This window comes from Solea senegalensis, linkage group LG3 (genome assembly GCF_019176455.1).
Source record: "Solea senegalensis isolate Sse05_10M linkage group LG3, IFAPA_SoseM_1, whole genome shotgun sequence".
NCBI classification, from domain to species: domain Eukaryota; kingdom Metazoa; phylum Chordata; class Actinopteri; order Pleuronectiformes; family Soleidae; genus Solea; species Solea senegalensis.
In genome coordinates this window covers 3,981,429-3,998,842 of record NC_058023.1, presented here as the reverse complement: position 1 = coordinate 3,998,842, position 17,414 = coordinate 3,981,429, and the positions used below count along the sequence as shown (strand labels likewise).

General features: G+C 39.2%; 1 protein-coding gene and 1 non-coding gene across 5 annotated transcripts in view; both read left to right on the top strand.

Annotated features, from left to right (window-relative positions):
* The window catches only part of si:dkey-172j4.3 (diacylglycerol kinase eta), a 53,777-nt gene extending 37,266 nt beyond the window's left edge, over window positions 1-16,511 (top strand). For all 4 annotated transcript variants that reach the window (XM_044020638.1, XM_044020636.1, XM_044020639.1 and 1 more), the window contains 24 exons: window positions 255-359; window positions 1,013-1,145; window positions 2,194-2,300; window positions 2,463-2,588; window positions 3,722-3,824; window positions 4,879-5,038; window positions 5,581-5,689; window positions 6,266-6,405; window positions 6,773-6,863; window positions 7,095-7,186; window positions 7,646-7,745; window positions 8,118-8,183; window positions 9,970-10,141; window positions 10,241-10,339; window positions 10,568-10,652; window positions 10,776-10,883; window positions 11,190-11,286; window positions 11,373-11,480; window positions 11,586-11,699; window positions 12,393-12,527; window positions 14,069-14,232; window positions 15,033-15,138; window positions 15,564-15,653; window positions 16,298-16,511. In XM_044020638.1, coding sequence (XP_043876573.1) covers window positions 255-359; window positions 1,013-1,145; window positions 2,194-2,300; window positions 2,463-2,588; window positions 3,722-3,824; window positions 4,879-5,038; window positions 5,581-5,689; window positions 6,266-6,405; window positions 6,773-6,863; window positions 7,095-7,186; window positions 7,646-7,745; window positions 8,118-8,183; window positions 9,970-10,141; window positions 10,241-10,339; window positions 10,568-10,652; window positions 10,776-10,883; window positions 11,190-11,286; window positions 11,373-11,480; window positions 11,586-11,699; window positions 12,393-12,527; window positions 14,069-14,232; window positions 15,033-15,138; window positions 15,564-15,653; window positions 16,298-16,498 — 2,811 coding nt within the window. In that variant the 3' untranslated portion in view covers window positions 16,499-16,511. The remainder of the gene's footprint in view (window positions 1-254; window positions 360-1,012; window positions 1,146-2,193; window positions 2,301-2,462; window positions 2,589-3,721; window positions 3,825-4,878; window positions 5,039-5,580; window positions 5,690-6,265; window positions 6,406-6,772; window positions 6,864-7,094; window positions 7,187-7,645; window positions 7,746-8,117; window positions 8,184-9,969; window positions 10,142-10,240; window positions 10,340-10,567; window positions 10,653-10,775; window positions 10,884-11,189; window positions 11,287-11,372; window positions 11,481-11,585; window positions 11,700-12,392; window positions 12,528-14,068; window positions 14,233-15,032; window positions 15,139-15,563; window positions 15,654-16,297) is intronic.
* trnae-cuc lies at window positions 13,529-13,600 on the top strand. Its single transcript has one exon. It is a non-coding gene; the product is annotated as a tRNA-Glu (tRNA).
* Window positions 16,512-17,414: the final 903 nt, after the last annotated feature.

Genomic DNA, 17,414 nt, shown 5'->3' with positions numbered 1-17,414 from the left:
TTAGGCGGTTCTTATCACACCATTGTGTAAATAATTAGTTATATGATGCTGTAAAAACTCAGCCAGCAAGAACTTGACCATGTTAGCATGCTAATGCTAGCATGGCCGTAGATTGTCAACCACATTTTAGCGTCACCCCGTTTATATGACCATAAAAACTATGTTTGGCTGTAGATTGTAGAACCCTTTTGGAAGACGTTGTCACTTCAGCGCTCGGACTTTAACCCCCGTACTTTTTTCGTCTTTTTGCACAGGTGATCACACCATTTCGCAAACTCATGCTGTGTGCCGAGAGCAGGAAGGAAATGGAGGACTGGATCACGGCTCTCAAATCGGTACAGAAATGGGAAACCTATGAGGTGAGCATCTATTCTTCAAAGTAAATACTCTTTATTTTTACCTTTGTCGTATCTTTTCTCTCAAGCAGATTGATGTCGACCATAAAAACTGGAGCTTCTCTGCGTTAATACAGTTTAGAGTCGGATAAAGTCCAACCTGAACTTTTATTCTCTTGCAGCTTGAATTTATACCACTGTCCAGTTATTTCCACTTCATGAGAACTTAAAGGTTCTGGAGATGGATGAAGCTACTCCACTGGATAAATCTTTATATTTTAGAGCTGATAATGTGGTTATAAACATTCACTTCAAATGGAGTAAAAGGTCATTTCACCCCAGTCTTGTTCTGTCTATCTTTGTAGTGAAGGTATCTTTTATCCCACGGCTGCTGAGCTGCTGCATCGATTTTTATCATCTAAACTTCTTCCCTCCTGAGGCCACGGGGTTTAAAATGGCTGCTGATGTCATTATCTCCTCCTTGTATCCATGTTTCCTCTGGCTGTTTGGCACAACATGGAATATAAAAAAAGGCGCCGCCCTGTCCTCCAGGGCGATTTATTTTGATGTAACACTCTCGCGGTTCTTGTCTTTGTGTTTGCACCTCCAAACCTCAGCTGGTGTAACATGGAGTCGTGATGTTGTCGTGTGTTTCTCCTCCCTCTCGTCTTCTTCAGGCCAGTCAGTTCAACATGGAGCATTTCTCCGGGATGCACAACTGGTACGCCTGCTCGCACGCCAGACCGACCTTCTGCAACGTCTGCAGAGAAGCTCTGCCGGGCGTCACCTCCCACGGCCTGTCCTGCGAAGGTACAGAAACACACACACACACACACACACACACACACTCGTACGCACCTACCAATGAACTGCGCATTTTTGACACCAATATTTTAAGCAATAGTCTTAAAAACTTGACTCTCTGTAGTAACTCATTCAGAGCGCGTGAGAGTGAAAGGTGAAGAAAAGTAGGTTTACAGCTTCTCTTTAAAAGGAGCGGCAGGATTTGACTCACTGACCTTTGAAATGAAAAGCAATTTCCTCACACCTCTCTGATAAGATGTCGCAAAAAAGGGAATAAAGTAGAGCCGAGTTTTCCATTTTTCTTGCAGCTAAGGACCCACTGTTAGACAAAAATATATTTCTTGGATCCCCTGCTGTGTTTGCCAAAGGATAATATGTGATAAATATGATGAGTGGTGATAAATTGTCATAATTTGGCAATAATTGGAATTTCATGGTATTAAAGTACATTTGAAAAAATTAAAAAAAGTATTGATGATACATTTGAAAACATATTTCAATTTAATTTCAATAACTTGAGACAAATTGGAATATTTGGTGATTGTCATAATTTGGCGACAATGGGATTAATTTTGAGAAAATTATGAATTGTATGGTAATATATTGGAATTTTAAACAATTGTGATTCATTTGAATAGTTTTTTTATTTGAATAATTTCGAGATACATCTGAATAATTTGGCAATAATTGGAATTACTTGGAAAATGTTTGATTATATGGTAATGAATTTAAATAACAGCAAATTGAGTTCAGTAAATGTTTTGTTTTTTTGATGAATTGGATTAACTTGAGACCAACTGGATACATCAAAAATTATTATTTCTTCTATTCGTTAGTTTGTGATACGTCACAACCTTTTATGTAATCCGTTTATGTCTCAAAGAAACAATAATAAGAATCAAAGGGTTAGGGTTGGCCATGTTTCAGGTAGGTCATATGGACTTTGTTAAATCAACATTTCAACATCTACCGTAGCAAGTCCGAAATGGGAGCACCTGAAAAACCATAATGAATAATAGTTTTAATAAGAAATGTGTGGGTTTGTCCTCTGCAGTTTGTAAGTTCAAGGCTCATAAACGCTGCGCAGTTCGCTCCACCAACAACTGCAAATGGACCACACTGGCCTCCATAGGAAATGACATCATCGAGGATGAGGATGGGGTAAAGAGTTTTTTTATTATTGTAAATATTATTATTTTAGTATTGAATTTAACAAATTGGCAAGGACTTGGAGAGAAATACAACAGTAAAGATGATGATAAACCTTAAATTTAGTCATCAGTCTGGACTGTTTCGTCAATTTGTTTGTTTGTTTATTCTCAGGTGTCGATGCCACACCAGTGGCTGGAAGGAAACCTGCCGGTCAGTGCTAGATGTGTCGTGTGTGACAAGAACTGTGGCAGCGTGCGGCGGCTGCAGGACTGGCGCTGCCTCTGGTGCAAAGCTATTGTAAGTGATGGCCTATTTATTTATTTATTTATTTGCTTGTTTGTTTTCCTGCCAAATCAATGCTAATATTTATGAACACATCATTTCAGATTTGACACGAGAAAAAAGGTTGAGATCCAGGATAATGCACGAGTTTGGTGGCCCTGGAGTGCCAAACACTGCAACATTTAAGAAAACACAAAAACTTGAAGAAAACGCTACAACATTAGAAAACGCTACAACATTAAGAAAACGCTACAACATTAAGAAAACACAGAATTATTAAGAAAATGCTACAACATGAAGAAAATGCTACAACATTATAAAAGCTACAACATTAAGAAAACACAGAAATATTACAACATGAAGAAAACGCTACAACATTAAGAAAACACAGAAATATTAAGAAACGCAACAAGGAAACACAGAATTATTAAGAAAACGCTACAACATTAAGAAAACACAGAATTATTAAGAAAACGCTACAACATGAAGAAAACGCTACAACATTATAAAACGCTACAACATTAAGAAAACACAGAAATATTAAGAAAACGCTACAACATGAAGAAAACGCTACAACATTATAAAACACTACAACATTAAGAAAACACAGAAATATTAAGAAAACGCAACATTAAGGAAACACAGAATTATTAAGAAAACGCTACAACATTAAGAAAACACAGAATTATTAAGAAAACGCTACAACATTAAGAAAACACAGAATTATTAAGAAAATCCTACATTAAGAAAACAAAGAAATATTAAGAAAACACAACATTGTTGGCAAAACACAACACATTCTTATTGTTTTAGTGTTTTCTTAAATGTTGTAGTGATTGGCACTCCAGGGCCACTGTACATGAGGCTATATTATTTTGTGACCTGTGTGTTTGAACGCGTGTCGCCCTCCTCTTATAAATTGCAGGCGATTTGTCCTTTAAGGCACAGACGCACATGCACAGAGCAGATGAGAACATCCAGCTTAATGTAAAGTCTAATCCTCACAACACACGCACGCACAACTAGAGTCGCACACGTCGGAATCAGAGTGATATTTGTAAAGGTTATAGAACTGACATTTTGGTGGGTTTCAGAGGGATATAATAACCTTTCTCTCTGTGTGTGTGTGTGTGTGTGTGTAATTCCAGGTCCATAACAGCTGTAAAGAACAAATGGGGAAGGTGTGTCCCTTGGGTCAATGTCGAGTGTCAATCATCCCTCCCACTGTACTCAACAGCATCGACTCAGACGGTGAGACACCTCTTACGCACACACACACATTTTTGTACAGCATGCTCACAGGGTACACTCTTGGACATAAATGCATTTAATTAATAATTAATTTTTTGCTACTTAAATAATCCCCGTCGGGAAATTCCTCTCTGCATTTAACATTTAGGAACCCAGCGGGGATTCAAACTAACAACCTTTCAAGCCCACTTCCCTTTCCACCTGAGCTGTCCCTTACCCTTACCCTAACCATCACACATGTACACACATAATCCTCAGAAATGAGGTTCTGCCTCATTAGGACTAGGTTTTTGGTCCTGACACGGTCGGTGTTTATGCCAGAAGAAAATGTCCTAAAGAGGCAACAAATGCAAGAACACACACAGTCTTAAACAGAATTACATGTACAGCAGGTTCAAAGTTCATTTTTGTCACTTTTGAACTCCAGTGAGTGTAGCACTCTGTTACACAACAGTTGTACATTATAAAATATCCGTTTTAAATTAAATTTTGCACACGTGGTCACACATTCTTTACAGGAAATGTATATTTCAAAGGGAATCTGTTAAAAAAAGAAAACAAGCGAACAGTGAGGCGAAATTCAAATCCAGACCCTTTTCTTCCCTCAGTCTGAAGTCTATTGTATTGTTATTGGTTTTATTATGCTTTTTATTAGAGGTCGACCAATATGGCCTTTTCTGTGGCTGATGCCAATTTTATTTTTTTCCTCCATCTGATAAAATCTAACAGTTTTTAATAACAAATAATCAAGATATTATTGAACCAATTAGTTAGAATGTTTGGATTAAAACATCGTAAAGATTCTATAATGTCATCAATGACTTTGTTATTTTAGATTTATCATGTAATTTATTTGTGGCTTTCAGCAGAATTTTTTATCAATGACGATTATTATTCCAACAATTATTCCAAAATCCAAATTTTGGAACAACAAAATTTGTTACAAAATTTGGGAATTCAGCAGAATAGATTTGTGTCATCTGCATATAAAATGATTCAACTTTTCAGAGTTTTAAAGCAGTAAAGCCTCTTTTTTTCCCCCCTCCCACCTCAGGCTTCTGGAAGGCCACCTCGGCGTCCTGCTCCAGTCCTCTCCTCGTACTCGTAAACTCCAAAAGTGGCGACAACCAGGGCGTCAAGTTCCTGCGCAAGTTCAAGCAGCTTCTCAACCCGGCTCAAGTCTTTGACCTGATGAACGGAGGACCGGAGCTCGGGTACGACAGCTTTTCTCTCAAAACACTCTTTAAAGAAATGGATCATTGAAAGTGCTTGGATTAGAAAGTGAAGTTGATATTTAGGTAAATGTCTCCCCGGTTATTTTGCGACGCCACCTACTGTTTCATGCCCTGCATTGCTCAATGTACCTAGACAAGACGACACTGTCCACTGTCTCTCTCTCTCTGAATGTTGACGAATTAGGTTGAGCAAGAGAGAGCAAATGATAATGTGATGCCTGGGAAATGCAAATTCCAAGATCTCTGTCTCACCAAAGAAAATGACAGACTGACTTTGATTAAGATCCAAAAAAGGGCAACCACTTGTCCAGATGCAGAGCGTCCTGCAAATCAATAAAAGTGGACGCCATGGCGAGGACACTCTTACAAGTTGCCCTCCCATCTTAAGCTGTGCCTTGAATTGAGGGAATTGGCCCTGGGAAGTCCTTGAATTTGGTGTCAACCAAGGTATTGGGAACCCTGGTTTGTGGTTTTGCCAGCACAGAAACAATGTAACTCCTTTTTTTCTTTCTCTCTCTCAGCCTTCGGCTTTTCCAGAAGTTTGTGACGTTCCGTATCCTGGTGTGTGGAGGAGATGGCAGCGTGGGCTGGGTGCTTTCAGAACTCGATAAACTCAACCTCCATAAACAGGTGAGAGCAATAATGAAGAAGAGGAGGAGGAGGAGGGGATGATGATATAACGCTGATGTACAGCTCTGTGCAAAAGTCTCAGGGCACCAGCTGCTTTGTTGTTTTCATGTCTGTCAAACTCTGTGATTATTGGCTTTTCGATTGGATAGATGTGACTGCAAGTCGGTCTTAAATATTAACAAACTGTCATAAAACATGTGTATGCTAATGCTCAAGCATGTCTTGAATAAACTTGGTGTAATAGTCCTCTTTCACAGCAGTTAATTAAGGTTCCAATCGAGTAACAGTCAAGTGCAGGTCACACTAAATACTTTAACCCAGAGGTTTATATATATATGTATTATGTATATATACATATATATATATATATATATATATATATATATAATTATACATATATAACAATTCTAAAAAAACAAAAACACAAGTTAAGTTCTGGTTAAAAACAAAACTAAATTAATGTAACTAAATTAATGTTAATGGGAAGTTAAAAGTTTAAAAAGCAAGTCATCCTTTTGCTTCTTTTAAGTGTAAAATAGTTCACTGTCGCTTTTTTTTTTTTTTCTGTCTCTGCAGTGTCAACTGGGCGTTCTGCCTCTGGGCACCGGGAACGACCTGGCCCGGGTTCTGGGCTGGGGCGGACTCTGTGACGACGACGCTCAGCTGCTGCAGATCCTGGAGAAGCTGGAAAGAGCCACCACCAAGATGCTGGACCGGTAAGAGCAGACTCTTGAGGAGGAAGAGCAGGCAGGTGCACTCAAGAACTGGGCTGAGTAGTCACAGGAGGACATAAATAAGATTCCACTTCTTCATGGTTTGTCAATTTGGGCTGCTGTAGAAACATGGCTATAAAACAAAGCTCTTGACCAAAGCTTTACCATTCCAAACTGAACCCAACCACGGATGACGATGGAATCACTGCAAATGTACCACAGTGGACTTTCAACAAAACCTGGAGGACATTTTCCTCATTTCCATAAAAAAACAGAATTCAGTTCTCCAGAAAATCAACCCGAAGGCTTCAGTTGTCTATGAAAGAAGGACACGAAGACTCACTGTCTCCTGTGGTGTTTGTGTTTCCAGGTGGAGCGTGATGACGTACGAGGTTCCCGCCACAAACAAACACACGCAGTTGGTGATGAAGGAGGACGACGGCCTCGACTCTCCTCTACAGGTGAACCTTCTCTGCGTAACATTGTGTCTATAAATGATTCTCCTTTTCGGCAAGTTGTCCGATTGCCTGTCTTAGTCAGACTATGGCCTTAGCTTGATTCAACTGTGAATGTACTGACTGATGCAGTTTTGGTGTGATCAACGTGATGTCACAAAAAATATATTGAGTATCACTTTGCAGAACGCAGTCTCAGAAATGAATCTCGTCTGATTTTTTTTTTGTCTCTGTCAGGTGCACATCACTCAGTATGCAGACTCTGTGGCCTCGCACCTCGCCAAGATCCTGGACTCGGACAAACACAGTGATGTCATTTCCTCTGCCAAGTACGTGCCAATGAGTGATTTAATATAGAAAGACAGGAGGTAAAAAAGGAGGTTTACGGAAACTGCGTACGGAAGGTTTTGCATGTTTCGATGCTCCCTACTGGCCACCGTAGTTTCTCATTTACACTTTGGCGTGCAGCATACATCTATTACAGAAGGTTCAGTAAGACTTTAATAATCGAGGCAGATGTTTAATAACAATATTTGCTGAGTCATGCGGGTAAACGGTGACTGTGCGGAGGCGACGCAGCGTCAGCTGACAGGCAGGTAGGCGACGATGAATCAAGAGCATGTGTTTTGTGTGTGTGATCCCAAAACACATGCGACTCAACGGTGAATCACCAAACCTGGGACTTTTATTTTTTTATATTTTCTTTTAACCAAATCTCCTTCTTTTTCTCTCTTTTTTTTCTTTCTCCCTCTCCGCCGCTGTTGCCGCCGCCGCTGCTGCTGTGTCAGGTTCTTGTGTGGGACGGTGAACGATTTCGTGGCAGAGGTCGGGAAGGCGTACGAGAGAGCCACGGAGAACAAGGAGGAGGCCGATGCCATGGCAAAGAAGGTAAACGCTGCTGTGTGTTTTATGTAAGAGCTTGTGTAACAGTGGCTGCTGGGTGTGTGTAGGTGTGTGTGTGTGTGTGTGTATGTAGATAATAAAGAGAGACAGAAAAATCACCCGTCTCTTGCCTGCAGCCGTCCATGTTTTGAAATGTTTGACTCTTCAAAGGCATTTGAAGGCTGAACATGACGAATAAAGAGGTGGAAAAAAAGAGGAGAAAAATCATTCTGTTTTTGCTAAAAATGCCGCCTCGTCATTACAGAAAGTCTGTGTCATCATAATGCAGTAAAAACACTGACTAACTCAGTGAAGTACTTTGTATAGTTGTGTTGTTTAATACAAACAATAATAAAAGTTTGTGTGTCTCTGTGTCAGTGTTCGCTGCTGAACGAGAAGCTCGATTCCCTCGTCAAGGCCTTGAGTGAGGAAGCAGAAGCTCAGGTAAATATGAAAATCAATATCACTGATGATCAATGCGTTATCCATCAATAATCAATCAACATACAACTGCAACTACGAGAGTACGAACCAAACATTTCAGATGTTTGGTTGGATGAACAGTCGAATGCTTTGAACACAGAAATGGTTAGTTGAATTATTAAATGGTTGGTTGGTTGAATGCTTGAACAGTTGGTTGGTTTAATGCTTCAGAATTGGTCGGTCTTTTGGTTGGTTAAATGCTTCAAGAATTGGTTAGTGGATTGGTTGGTTAGTTGGTTGAATGCTTAAAGGTTGGTTGGTTGGTTGATTGGCCAGTTTGTTGAATGCTTGACCCATAGGTTGGTTAAATGCTCAAAAGTCGTTTGGTTGATTGAATGCTTAACTTGGTTGGTTAGTTGATTTGTTGAATGCTTGAACAATTGGTTGGTTGATTGAATGCTTAATGGTTGGTTCGTTAGTTGGATGCTTAACGGTTGGTTGGTTAAAAGACTGAACGGTTGGTTTGTTATTTGAACGCATATATGATTGGTTGCATGATTGTTTGAATGTTGGTTGATTGCTTGGTTGAATATATTGATTGAGTTAAATTGAAAACTTTAATTTTCACTCTGTGTTGTGTTTGCATGAACATATTTTTGAGTGTATTTATTTTGTCTCATGTGGAGGATAAAGCGGTAGAAGATGAGTGAGTGAATGATTAACTTTCAATGCTAAGTTGGTCTCTGTTAGATGAAGCTGAAGCTGAATTTTAGTCGATTGTCTGTATTTCACAAATTTAATGCTTTTAGCTCAGAGACGATATAAAAAGTTTCCTCTGCATTTTAAATATTTATTTAGTTTCACCCTGATCTTTACAAGAGCAGAAATGAAAACATATAACATAATAAAAATATTCACTGATTGATTTTGCTCCTTTAAAAGAAATAGCACAACTCTCAAAATGTCAGCATGACTTACGTCCCCCAACTGTAGATGGGAAGAGGAACATAATTTAAGCTTTGAATCGAGCGTTTATATTATAGATCTAATCAATATTTTATATTTGATCCATAAAATATGGATATCCTCCAATGGTTCAGCCTGAAAATGAATATTAACTGCTGCGTTCCTCCAGAAGTAAAAGGGAAACGACAAGTCGGACTAGAAAGATTCTAGAAAGACATTTTCTGGGGTAAATATTGTCGTTTTATTGCTGGTTCATACGGTGGCCCTGGAGTGCCAAACACTACAACATTAAATGATGTTGTGTTTTCTTAAATTTTAAGAAAACAGAACGTCATTCTCGAAACACTAAAACATTAAGAAGACTCTACAATATTAAGAAAACACAACAGTATAAAGAAAATGCAATAACATAAAGAAAACGCTACAACATTAAGAAGATGCTTAAACATTAAGAAAACGCTTAAACATTAAGAAAACGCTACAACATTAAGAAGATGCTTAAACATTAAGAAAACACTACTATAATAAGAAAATGCTAAAACATTAAGAAAACACTACAATAATAAGAAAACGCTACAACATTAAAAAAACGCTTAAACATTATGAAAACACTACAATAATAGGAACATTTTACAACATTAAGAAGATGCTTAAACATTAAGAAAACGCTTAAACATTATGAAAACACTACAATAATAGGAAAATTCTACAACATTAAGAAGACACTTAAACATTAAGAAAATGCTTAAACATTAAGAAAACACTACAATAATAAGAAAATGCAACAACAACAACATTAAAGAGAACAAGGATACTCACCATCTCTCTCCTTTTCATCCAGGTGGTGCCAGCAGGTTCGGTTCCCACTCAGGAGAGCGGCGGCTCCAGCCCCGGTGAGAGCGGCGGCGAGTTGGGTTCTGAGGGCAAATCATACCGGTCCAAGGAGCAGCTGATGCTGCGGGCCAACAGCTTGAAGAAAGCGCTGAGGCAGATCATCGAACAGGCGGAAAAAGGTTTGAGGAGCAATTTTTTCCCTTTTTTAAATCCAACCAATCATTTTTTGTGTGGAATATTTCATGAATGCACGTTTTGTTCTTCTGTCATCATTTCAGTGGTGGACGAACAGAACCGACACACGCAGGTCCAGAGGATGTCGTCCTCGTCCTCCATCAAAAGAGAAAACAGCGAGGAGCTGAAGGATGCCGAGCCACGTACGTCTTCCTTTAGCAGATATTTGAAGTGACAGGAAATGGAATGACTAAATGGAATCATAACTTTGACTCAACAAAACAAAAGAAGACAAAAACATTTATTTTTTAAAGCCTGAAGATACAGCAATTTATCAAGGGCGCACCTGCAGCACAGATCTGTGCCGTTTGCGCTAAGGGTTAAAGCCAATTTAAAAAAAATTTAAATCTTTAAATCTTCCCTCCCGACAGGTCAAGGAAGCTTAAGTCCCACCTCCCCCATCGTCTTGGAGAAACCAGAGAGCCTTAACACCGTCACCTTCAATGAGGACTCGGTGTAAGTCTGTGCACATTTGTCTGTTTTTAATGTATTTGCACATTTGTGTTTTTTTATTATTATTGTCCTAATGCTGTATTATATGTTTTAAAAAAGTAATCCACTATTCTGTGACGTCTGTAGACAATGTTCAGAGAAGTGTGTGATGAACAACTACTTTGGCATCGGCTTGGACGCCAAGATTTCCCTGGAGTTCAACAACAAAAGAGACGAGCACCCAAAAAAATGCAGGTAAAAACACACACACACAGAGTCCACAGCGAGTTTGCATAAATGTGTACATGTAAAAACAATGAAATGCTAAATTAAGTCTGGTATTTTATCAGCTTTATCATTTGTTTATGGTTATCAGTGTTAATTATCAGAGCAGAATTTGTCCAGTACTTTTATAAAACAGCATGTCATCTGCATATAAAGAAAGTCTGAGATATCAGTGTTGGTATCATTAGATACTGAAGTTTGATATTGAGATCTGGAGATACTGAAGTTTGTGATATCAGTATCAGACACAAAAGTGGTTCCTGTCTCCTCTTGCAGTAGTCGCACCAAAAACATGATGTGGTACGGAGTACTGGGAACCAAAGAGCTGGTCCAGAAGACGTACAAGAACCTTGAGCAGAGAGTTCAACTGGAGGTCAGTCATTTTCCCTCTGAACATTTAGAATTTTACTCCTTTTTTACTCTCCCATTAACTTCTCCTCCTGCCGTTGTCTCCGTTAGTGTGACGGCGTTCCCATGTCTCTGCCGAGTCTTCAGGGTTTGGCTGTTCTCAACATCCCCAGTTACGCCGGAGGCATCAACTTCTGGGGAGGAACCAAGGAGGATAATGTGAGTGGAGTGAAAGAAGCAGAAGATTGATGTGTGTCTTTAGAGTCTTCTGCAAAGATCTAGCTGAAAAGTGACGTCACGTATAATTTCTGCTCACACGTTCAGAACTTCGGGGCTCCGTCCTTTGACGATAAGAAGTTGGAGGTGGTGGCCGTGTTCGGCAGCATGCAGATGGCCATGTCCAGAGTCATCAACCTGCAGCACCACCGCATTGCACAGGTGACTACACACCTAAGATTCAACCAATGTTAGTTTTATTAAAAATGGCTCTATATTTGATTCTCAGCTTATAAAATAATCAAACATCATGCTGTGTATTCAGTGTTTGATGAATATCTGAATTAGCTGCACCCATGTTTATTTTAATCTTGAGACACTGTGTTTCAGTTGCAGATAAAATTTTATTTAATGTGAATATTTCCTGGTTTATTGACTAAAAAAGTCCTTAAAACTGAATGATTTTGGTTTGTAGACAAAACAAGAGATTAGAAACGTAATCTTTTCGATGCTTGGGAAACCTTTCTCCGTTTTTTCTGTTTATTTTCTGGACAAAACGACTAATCGATAAATAATTTCTGTCATTGAGATAATGTAGATGAGAGATTAATGCCTTTTTTATTGATCACAAAACTGGGAAATTATGGAGTTACAGCTCTCAAATGGCAAAATATACATATAGGTACATGTAAAGATATAACATGACCTTAAAGAAGATAGGCGGCGACACAAGGAGGTAGAAAGTATCATTATACAAATATTCAAGTTTTTCTCATCCTACAGAGACAACAGTGGCTCTACACATTATTCTGTTAAAGCAGATGTAAAGAATTATTGTTACAGCAAAAGAAAAGCTTTTGTCTAGAGTCCGATGTCACATGTGCCATTTTTCTACTCTGCTGTGTCTCATCGCAGTGTCGTCAGGTGAAGATCACCATCCTCGGGGAGGAGGGCGTTCCGGTGCAGGTGGATGGCGAAGCTTGGATCCAACCCCCCGGTATTGTCAAGATCGTCCACAAGAACCGGGCCCAGATGCTCACCAGAGACAGGGTAAAACACTCAGGGTGGTAGAGTTTAACACGGAATGTGTTACGATATATTCAAGGATTATTCTCATAATCGATAAATCTGGTGATTATTGTCTCTCAGTTAGTTGTTAATATTCTTATTTTCTCTAAAATTCACACTTGTACTTTTATTTCAGTGAAATACGGCAGAACATGCCTTGAAATCTTTCATGGATTTTGATAGACTTTGATAGGCCACTGAAAACTCTCAGCTTCCATGTTGTTGACTGTTTTGTGTTTGTTCTCTCCTCACACTGCTCAAACCTTTGAGAGCTTCTCTTGAGCCAAAGCACATTTGGACTGTTTGTTTCCATGGTTTCCCTCCTTAAGTACAACAGAGCAGCAGAGGAGGATGTTGCCCAGAGAAGATGCTCATTGTTTATTTGTTTTTTTCTCTCTAAAAGCTGTAAAAGCAGCTTTTATTCACCGGAATTGTGACAGTTAGAGGTGACACTGGAACCTGTTTGAGACGTAAATATCAGGCAGCTGTTCAAGTGAATGTACACTGTCCATATGCCGTATGTCTTATGTAGTCTAACTTTGACATGGACTGTAGCATCAATTTGACACAGTCAAATACAACAAAGGCTAAATGTAAATCTTCGTCTACTGTTTACAACTGTAAGCTAACGACGTTACAAATTGGAGGTGATGGCGTTGCTGATAATGTTGCTAACTTGTGTCACAGCTAATTATGTAGCTGATAATGTTGCTAACAGGTGTCACAGCTGATGTAGCTGATAATATTGCTAACTTGTGTCACACTTGATAAGGTTGCTAATTTGCGCCACAGCTAATGACGTAGCTGATAATGTTACTTACTTGTGTTGTAGCTAATGATGTAGCAGAAGTTGCTAACTTGCGTCATAACTGAAAAGCTTTGCTAACTGGTGTCATGGCTGTTGACGACTAACGTTGATAACTTGTGATGACATATCTAATTTGCATCACAGTTGATAATGTCGCTAACTTGTTGCTAACTACTCCCTGGTGGTCTAGTGGTTAGGATTTGGCGCTCTCACCGCCACGGCCCGGGTTTGATTCCCGGTTAGGGAACTAGTTTGGGCAGCCCATGGGCAAGTGGAAAGGGAACTTGGCTTGTAACCGGAAAGTTGCAGGTTCAAGTCCCCACTGCTCCCCGGGCGCTACTCAGTGTGGCAGCCCACTGCTCCTATTTCTAGGATGGGTCAAATGCAGAGAAATAATTTCCCTAAGGGGATTAATAAAGTATATATTCTATTCTATTCTTGTCTAATAGCTGGTGATGTTGCTGTAGCTGATGCTGTTGTTAGCTTCTGTCACAGTTGATGACGTTGTTGATGACATTGCTAATGTGCGTCACAGCTCATGATGTAGCATCGTCCAGGTTGCATAGTGAAATTAATGTTGATCATATGAGAAGTGTCACGACGTGTGGGAGGCTTTGTGTTCGTACAAACTCCTGTTAGATCCACTAGAAGAGAAACATCTCAGGAGTTTCTGTGCATGAATGGATGAATTAAATCTCCCTCTTTGTGTGAGCAGGCATTCGAGAGCACGCTGAAGTCGTGGGAGGACAAGAGGAAGATTGACAGCTACCGCGCCTCAAGGCCACGCCTCAACTCCCAGCAATCCATGGAGTATCTGACGGAGGAGGAGTGCGCTCAGGTCCAGCAGCTCGGCATGGTGGCCGACACGCTCATCAACAAGTAAGAGGCCCGCCGTTAACAGACACCGGATGTTTGCTCTCTTGCTTTTATTGCTGTAGAATTGTAGAGCAGTGTTTGTTTCTCGTGTGTGAAAACACAAAGGGCTCAGGAGGGAGTGTTTTCTCCACGTTTTGGGCATCGCTCTCTCCCACTGCAATTAGCCCGCTTATTTGCAAAGTTTTTCTCCGCAGCACTGATGAGCCGTTTAATTTCACAGTTTCACACTTGGAAACCATTGGAGTCTCTCAAAGCTGAATTCCTATTTCACGGTTTCAATTCTCAAAAAGGGAGTCTTAAAATAAAACAGAAAGAGATGAAGTGCGAGTTTGAGAGAATGATAAAAATGAATGATTTATTACATATGTCACTATTTTTCAGACCAAAATAACGTACTAAGTAAGTCACTTTTTGTGTAAGAAACATTTGTTGTAAAAACCGGAAAATATCAAGGTCCTGGAATGAGGGCCTTCAACCGGAACGCCCCCGAACTCCTCACAACACCGTAAACACTGCTACTTTTACCGTTAATAGCACTTTTGTCGTATTTGTCTCACAATAAATCAGTTGTACACAAAGTACAGTTTAAATTTTAGCTGTACAAATAGCATGTGGAGGTTGTTATCTACGGGTGTTGCTAAAAATGGCTGGTCAGATTCCAAGTTGTCTTTCACCTTTCAAAAGTGAAGTTTATGTCACGGTTCTACATTTATGCCACGCAGAGAGAAAAGGAACCAGGCTTTTGTCTCGTCACCACAAACAAACTGGTAAAATAAAAATAAAAAACTTGTTATGTCCCGCAGAATTCGTGAAGCAGCCAAGACTCACAAGCTGGTGGAGCAGGAGTTAGCTCACGCCGTCAACGCCACCGCCCTCGTGCTCACCGAGGCCAAACTGTCCAGCCCTGAGGTAAGACACCCGGGGGGACAGATGGACAGACAGATGGCCGAACTGACTTGATGAAACAGACGCGTAAAGTGTGCAGATTTTCATCTTCATGTCTTCAGTTTAGAGACACTTCTTTTTGACGCCTGGTTCAGTGTCAGACATAAAATTAGTGTTGTTAAAAAAATGATTGTATAATTTTTTTTTTATCATTAAACAGTTAGAAAAGAATGTTGTTATATTACAAAACAGTGATATCTTAATATTGGGATAAATGTAAATGTAAAAAAATCTTATTGTTAAATACTAATTGTATTTTATTTGCACAGATATGTATGTCTAAATAGATCAGGATGAATTTTGTCAAGTTTATAAAAGATGGTAATAGGTTATAAGCAGGTAAAGTTCCAGAAAGTCATATATTAACGTAGGACTGTGTGTGTTTTCAGTGTCTAAGTCGCAGCACAGCAGTGGAAATCGTCAACAGCAGTAAAGTTCTTCAGGCCGAGACCAGGATGATGCTGGACGGAAAACTGTTGGTACGAGTTTACAATTGTTTTATCCATGTCTTCTCTCTGTTGTCTTCTGTGTGTGTGTGTGTGTGTTTTACCATGTTCTAACAGTGAGGACAGTTCTTTATTTTTGCTGTCCACTGAAAACACTTAGGTTTGACATCCGACGATGAATTTAAGTATTTACACTCAATCTTTAGACAGAATATTCTCCAATTTCACCTTAAACACAGAGTGACAAACTCCTACTCTTACTTGCATTGAGAATGTGGTGGTGTGTTGTTGAACCTTTGTAGCCTTCAGTTAGCATCAAAACTCAAAAGATGCTTAAGCTTGTCTATTGTGTGCTACTAAAAACATGGTGGTCCAAAATGGCCAACATGACACTTCATACATACCTTATTTAATCTTCAATTTCTGCAAAATTAAAATGATTTCAGCTAAATTTTACAAACTGCACCTTTTAAATGAATCGACCAGGTGAATGCATGTATTCATTTTACTGAAGAGGAAAGTTTTATTTTGAAAGCATTTGCAATTACAGAGCTAATTTTGCATGGGATGATGTTTCAAAATAATAGCCTGGCGGGAAGAGGACACACTTAAATCCGGCTAAAATGATCAAATATCACAGGACACCTAATAAAAAACAATGTCTGCTTGTTCCTCAGTCGGGTTCTCCAGAGGAGGAGGAGCTTCGGTCAACTCTGAACAGCCTCAGTGCTGAGCTTCACAAGCTGGATGACATTCACTGGATTTCTCCACTCATGCAGTGCTCAGAGGAGGTGAGTGCACAATCTGTCCTGTCCACAACTGTTGAAAGGCGTCCAAAGTCTGCCAAAAACAAAAATGTCACAGAAATGTCAAGGTAATACAAGATATCAAATACGTGTCAAATTGTGGACGACATACTATGGTATAACTTTTTTTTTCAAATTTTGGACAACATGCTAAACTGTGACTTTTTTGTCAAAGTTTGGATGACAAACTGACTCAACTATGGGCCACATGGTTGGTGTAGTGGTTAGTACTCTTGCCTTTGCAGCAAGAACACCCGGGTTCAAGCCCCAGTTGGAACAAGGCCTTTCTGCATTGAGTTTGCGTGTCCTCCCTTTGTGTGTGGGTTTTGTCTCATTTTGGACTATATACTACTATGACTTTTTTGAATAATTTTGGACGACATATTATACTATGACTTTTTTGATCGATTGTTGATGACATACTATACTATGACTTTTTTGACTCATTTTGGACGACATACTAAACTATGACTTTTTTGACTCATTTTGGACGACAAACTATACTGTGACTTTTTTGAGTGATTTTGGAAGACATACTATACTATGACTTTTTTGATCGATTTTTGACGACATACTATACTATGACTTTTTTGAGTGATTTTGGAAGACATACTATACTATGACTTTTTTGATCGATTTTTGACGGCATACTAAAGTATGACTTTTTAAATCGATTTTGGGCGACATACTAAACTATGACTTTTTTGACTCATTTTGGACGACATACTATTGTATGACTTTTGACTCATTTTGGACGACTTACTATAGTATGACCTTATTTATCAATTTTTGACGACATACTATAGTATGACTTATTTTGAGTGATTTTGGACGACTTACTATACTATGACTTTTTTGACTCATTTTGGACAACATACTAAACTATGACTTTTTTGACTCATTTTGGACGACAAATTATACTATGACTTTTTTGAGTGATTTTGGAAGACATACTACACCATGACTTTTTTGATCGATTGTTGATGAC